At 36.8% G+C, this 6,161-nt stretch overlaps 2 protein-coding genes across 2 annotated transcripts; one reads left to right on the top strand and one right to left on the bottom strand.

Annotated features, from left to right (window-relative positions):
* LOC104719262 (serine/threonine-protein kinase At5g01020-like) lies at positions 560-2,631 on the top strand. The gene is made up of 4 exons (XM_010437140.2): positions 560-1,078; positions 1,171-1,306; positions 1,396-1,532; positions 1,837-2,631. Exons 1-4 carry the CDS (start codon positions 668-670, stop codon positions 2,494-2,496), a joined length of 1,344 nt encoding a protein of 447 aa, XP_010435442.1. The 5' UTR covers positions 560-667; the 3' UTR covers positions 2,497-2,631.
* Positions 3,660-5,952, bottom strand: LOC104719263 (proteasome subunit alpha type-6-A; the record flags this gene model as incomplete). The annotated part of the gene is given in 7 exon segments (XM_010437141.1): positions 3,660-4,051; positions 4,175-4,234; positions 4,439-4,534; positions 5,254-5,336; positions 5,492-5,550; positions 5,692-5,788; positions 5,871-5,952. Coding segments are annotated over 7 exon segments (570 nt in total), but the record flags the coding sequence as incomplete, so codon positions are not given.

Genomic DNA, 6,161 nt, shown 5'->3' on the forward strand with positions numbered 1-6,161 from the left:
CTTTGAGAAGGAGTGTAATGAAACTTCTTGATCTAGCTATCCAAATGTTTTCAAATTTGTTTGGTCAACCATTAAGATTCGGTTAGTGACATTTTAAGGACATTAATATAAACTACCAAACTACATAACTAGTTTGATTGTTTTCGGCTATTTTTTGTTTTCGACTATTTTTTCTTTTCTGAAATCACTCAATTAATGAATTTTTACTATTCTAATTTATCACTGTATGAAAAGGTATTATATGATTGTATTCAAAATTCTAATAGGAAAACGGGTAAACATGTCAATTTCTTCTCTCCCTTTTAGCCGTCCACTCACGACTATGATGAACTCACTCGTCTAAAACATTAAATTACATGACAATGTCAAAGCGCTGTTAAAACTTGAGAAAGGAGTATAAAAACTCCACCTCAAGAAGTCGTCGTCCTCTTTCTCTAATAAACTATTATTCCTCAAAATAGAAAACACTTGTTTTTTGCCTTTTAGGTAAGAAATGTTCTTTGGAAAAGAAAAAACATAGTTGTTAGTAAATATGAATTAGGAAAATATTAGTTAAAGTCTTGGTCCTCTTTTCTTCGACTACTTTAAAAGCTCTTTCTCCCATTACAAACCAAACCCATTACGAAAAAAAAAAAACAAAACAAAACACCTCTCCAAGAACAAAACAATGGCGGTGAAGAAGAAATCTTCTTGGAGATGTTTAATGGTTTCTTGTTTCCAAGATCAAGACATCATAAATTATCCCAAAAAGGCAAAGAAAAATGATGGTGAAGGTGTGATAACCAAACAGAAATCGTTTCTTGGATTGTCGATTCTAGACATAAGCGATCCGAGTTCAACCACCTTGTCTGAAGATCTTTCAATCTCTCTTGCTGGCTCTGATCTCCACGTGTTCACACAAGCAGAGCTCAAAGTCATAACACAAAGCTTCTCTTCTAGTAACTTCCTTGGTGAAGGTGGGTTTGGTCCGGTTCACAAAGGGTTCATCGACGACAAGCTCCGTCCTGGTCTTAAGGCTCAGCCCGTTGCCGTTAAACTTCTTGATCTTGATGGCCTTCAAGGTCACCGTGAGTGGATGGTTCGTACATACATCTCCGTAGCTAAATCCTCTGTTTGTGATACAAGATGATGAGTCTAAATATCTAATCTTTTGGGGGTAAACTTTTTCAGACGGAGGTTATGTGTCTAGGCAAACTAAAGCACCCGAATCTGGTGAAGCTGATCGGATATTGCTGCGAGGAAGAACATAGACTTCTCGTTTATGAGTTCATGCCTCGTGGAAGTTTAGAGTCTCAACTCTTCAGAAGTGAGTTGACTTTTTATATTTTGTTATCAACTATCAAATCATATGATCTATTCCTTTCAAGAACAAGAACTGATGAAAATGGTTTGCAGGGTGTTCCCTACCGCTGCCTTGGTCAACGAGGTTAAAGATCGCTTACGAGGCTGCAAAGGGTCTACAGTTTCTCCATGAAGCCGAGAAGCCTGTCATCTATCGCGATTTCAAGGCCTCCAATATCTTGTTAGATTCTGTAAGCAAACAAGTCTCAAACTTCTTCTTTATTGATCTTAAGGGTTTAGAATGCTTACACGTAACTAGACATTTTCCATCAAATATGTTTGTAGAGTACTAATTCTCGAAAGCGGTATTAAACAAATATATATATATATATATCTTTACCATATAAATTTACATAATATGGACATATTTGTATCCACAAATTGTGAATGGTGAAGGAAAAGGGTCTTGGCCGCAAGTTCCATCCATGACCACCGTTCAAAAGTCTAATTGTTGGATTTGACTAAAGGTTTTGATCTTTTTTATATTTTGTGCAGGATTACACAGCAAAGCTCTCGGACTTCGGGCTAGCAAAAGACGGACCACAAGGGGATGCAACACATGTGTCAACACGGGTGATGGGCACACAAGGGTACGCGGCACCAGAGTACATAATGACAGGTCATTTAACGGCTAGGAGTGACGTGTACAGCTTTGGGGTAGTGTTACTTGAGCTGTTGACGGGTAGGAGATCGGTGGACAAAAAGAGATCCTCAAGGGAACAAAGTCTCGTTGACTGGGCTCGTCCAATGCTCAACGACGCACGTAAACTCGGGAGAATAATGGACCCGAGGCTCGAAGATCAGTACTCCGAGACCGGAGCACGAAAGGCAGCAACTCTAGCTTACCAATGCCTAAGATACCGACCGAAGACAAGGCCAGACATCAGCACGGTTGTCTCAGTTCTCCAAGACATCAAAGATTACAACGATGATATTCCCATTGGGACATTCACTTACACGGTCCCTACTAAGCCAAGCCGTGAAGTTAAAGAGATTACAATTCTCCAAAACTACGACAAGCCTCGCAACGTTCAAAAGAGTGATCAACAACAAAAGTTCCGGTCGCCCGCACATACTGTACGAAACCACCGGATAACTTTGAGAAATGGATTGAACTCACCAATGCGTAATGAGGCTGGAGGGGAACGGTACTGAACTACTGATTGTTTAAACCCATTCATTAAAAAAAAAAATTAATACATAAAATGTAAATAGTAATTATATATTTCTACCTTCAAAGAAAAGAAAAAAAAAGTATTCTAGAATAGGTTTTGTCTAGATGGGTATTTTTTTCGTGAGTTTTAAATTTGTTTTTTTTTTCTTTTGGTTTGAATCAATCAAAAGCAAGCAAAATCGTTACATAAAAAACTGTTCTTGTTTTATTCTCTATACAAGTTTTGTCACAACTTTGGTCTAAGAAGTTACAAAAATAAACATTTGGTCGTAAGATAGACGCGTTATAATAGATCACCCGTTTCTGTCCTCTCTTTTTCTTTAATGCTATATTCTATTCATCCACGTCTCTAGTAGCTGTAATTTAATAAAGTCCGTCCAAAATTACAATCATTATGTCTGTAATGCATGACACGAACCTATATGACTTGCACATTGTTCATTTTTTTATTGTAAGTTTTCAGAATCACTTTGTTTTACTTTATATTCTTTTTGTACTGTTGGAGTTGGTGCAATGCAACATAGCAAACAACAACCAAACTGATATAAACGGTTAGGAGGTGAGGGCAAGCATCATCTCTGTGTGCAAGCATCATGCTTCATGCATATGCAAACACTAGCAACCAACTCGTATCACTGTATCAGAGCAACTTATTATTTTTGCAATGCCAACCACCAAAGATTGAAGTTAATCATTCTTATTTTTGGAAAACGAGAATGATTCTTCACTTTCGATTTTTTAAGGTTATATATAGGACATTCTACAAATGAAACCTTAGAAAAAAAACTAAAAATCTGATCATTCTCAATATTGGAGATCAAATCTTGCAGAAGCTCACCAACTACTAAACCTTAACTCATACTTTGAAAGGCCATACATGTCAAAGTATCTCCCTAAATGTGATTATCTTACGCTAAGTTTCTATACTTGAACTTAAAAGTTAATCAAGTTAACAAATGAAAATATTGATGAATTTGAAGATAGTTTCTTATTTGACGATAATGATGAGGTTCACGGCCAACTAATTTAGTTTGATCATCGACACTTGCAAATGTAACATGATCAAAGGAGGAGCTAACTAAAATGGGTCAAAAGAAAGAAACTTCAGAAAGGTCTCTGATGGGCAAAGAGAGAGAGAGCCAGATGACTTGAACACAAACAAAGGTCTCAGATCTAAATCATTCTGTAAAAAAGGTCATTACAATAAAACTGAAAAAAGTTTGCTTGGCATCATTTCTGAAGAGTCAAAAGACTCGGATGCTCTGACAAGTGACAAACCTTACACTGCTTTTTTTTTTTTTTTCGAAGTTTGCTGGGTTGACTAAGTGAATTAAAATAGGGAAGGACAACCAAACGAAAGATCGATAGAGAGTGATCACTCAGCTGAATATCTGAGAAAGCAAAGCAACTTAAAGTAACTCAGTGCTTGTTTCACTAACTCCATCAGTCTCGTTCACTAATGGCTGTCAAATGCTCATCAATCTCCTCTGTTGTCAATGCACGGAATAGCGGATTCTCAGCTCTCACCACTCCAACCTATCATTCCACCAACCGGTTTGATAAGATATATCAACAACAAAATGAATAATGACTACTGCAATCTGTACATGATGTTTTTCCATTTTAAAATTTGGGTATTACGAGAAGAGTTTTATATACCTCAATCTCAGTAGCCTTGAAGTCTTCTTGAAGAACAGATTGCAAAGCGGATATGGCAGTCTAAGAAAGTACACAAAACACAAAGTGAGGAACAATGTGCATTTGGTACATGCATATACAATAATAATCGATTTGTAAATTACACTTTAAAAACGGTACCCTTACACAGGGAACATCAAAACTATTCACCCGGAAAATGAACATATGCTCTACCATATTAGAACATAAACAGGCAAAAATGTCAAAGTTAATGCAAATAATCACCTGCACGGTTTCATTAAATGTGAAAGCTGGGTTTTCTTTCATTTTCTTCTCCAAGAAATTGACTGCTTCTTGTTCCTTCATACCAGCACTAGTTGCCTGCACGAATATAGGTTTCGTATTTATTAGCTGCTTCTCAGATTACATAGGACTTCAACATGAAAAATCCACGGAAGAGAGAATAAAATTGTGTATATTCTCTAGAGATCTTAGTCATATGGTCCATAAGACTCATGCTTCACCTGTATGCAATTATGTCATTGAATAGGTACACAAAACGTGACACATTTTTGTTTCGACCTACGATCTACCAGTATCTAAAACTATAAATGATTACGTTGCTTAAAAACCTAAATACATTCAAGATTTCTGAAAAGTCGTTAAGATCAGCGAGAGAAAGACAAAATTGAAAAAGTTTCCTCTATTCTTCTCTGTAAATCTTCAATGAAAACAACCCAAGGAAAACCAGATACAAATAACCAAAGTGAAAGTTAGGCTATGTTATAGAGTCCCCAAACTATCCCAAAGCCCAAAAGGCTTACAACAAATAACCCAAATGACCAAAAGCTTCTGCAGTTATGACAACCTCTTATTATACTATTTACACTTATGCTTATTATCACAAAGACTTATAGACTGAGGCATTTTCTTCTATGTTAATCACAAGCAGTAAGTAGTGTTCAGTGCGTGTCAATATGCTTGTAAGAACATGCTATTCAGATAGGTTATCAAAATCTTGATGCAGCCAGCAAAAGCAATGAAAACAGCAAGTATGAGAAGACAAGTTTAGTTAAAGCATAAACTAAGAGTGATAATACCTTGTGACCGTAAAAATGTCCAGCTGGGTCACATTTGTAAAGTAAGGGACCATTCTCTTCATCAACGCCCAATACCATAGCAACTTCATATTTCATAAAGAGAGACAACAATTACAATCGTTTTGTCAAACTAATAGGATTCATCAAAATATGAAGGCGATGTAATAAGCAATTAAAACAAATGTACGAAACTAATGTATAACTTTGTCATAAGAAAAGAAAGAGATAGCAAGCTTACCAACTCCAAGGGGTCTCATGTAAGCATGTTGAGTGTAGACCTGTGACTTGTCTGCGATCCTGTAAGCAAGATAGTTATTTATCAGCAACCTCAGTTAAAGGACATTTATCACAGGAGAGCTAGATAAACTATAAGCCAGCCTCCACTAAGAAGCTAAGAATCGCGTAAGAGAGGAACAGGTCAATTAACAACTATAATACCATTTAGCGAGAATGTCGACAGGCATCTCGTATCCATAAGTGAAGCGAAATTCAGCTGCTTCATTCCTTGCTTGTTGGACCAAAGACCTTGCATCAGCTGAACATATAAAAATTTCACATTTTAAATCTACCAATGCAGAAAGGATCATGAACTCTAAAACTTTGAAGGAGATACAAACCTGTAATGCCAGTAGCAACCAATCCAATGTACTTGGTGATCGGAAACAGATGTGTAACACTAGACTGATCTAAAAGCTTGTCCTGTAGCAACCCCCAAAAAAAACGTTAAAGATAACTAAAAACCCTAATGGGTGAGATCTGCCAACAGATCCTAAACCTACTCAAAACCTATAACTCACACAACGGTTCAATTCATTGTATCGGCGGCGATAAAAGATGCAACTTTTTTGCAAACCCTAAAGACGAGAGAGAGAGAGAGAGAGAGAGAGAGAGAGAGAGAGAGAGAGAGA

Source organism: Camelina sativa, chromosome 10, assembly GCF_000633955.1.
Source record: "Camelina sativa cultivar DH55 chromosome 10, Cs, whole genome shotgun sequence".
NCBI lineage: Eukaryota > Viridiplantae > Streptophyta > Magnoliopsida > Brassicales > Brassicaceae > Camelina > Camelina sativa.

Coding starts and splice junctions, on each gene's coding strand:
- LOC104719262 (XM_010437140.2), top strand. CDS start 668: ATGGCGGTGAAGAAGAAATCTTCTTGGAGATGTTTAATGGTTTCTTGT. Junction 1,079..1,170: donor AAGGTCACCGTGAGTGGATG/GTTCGTACATAC, acceptor AAACTTTTTCAG/ACGGAGGTTATGTGTCTAGG. Junction 1,307..1,395: donor AGAGTCTCAACTCTTCAGAA/GTGAGTTGACTT, acceptor AATGGTTTGCAG/GGTGTTCCCTACCGCTGCCT.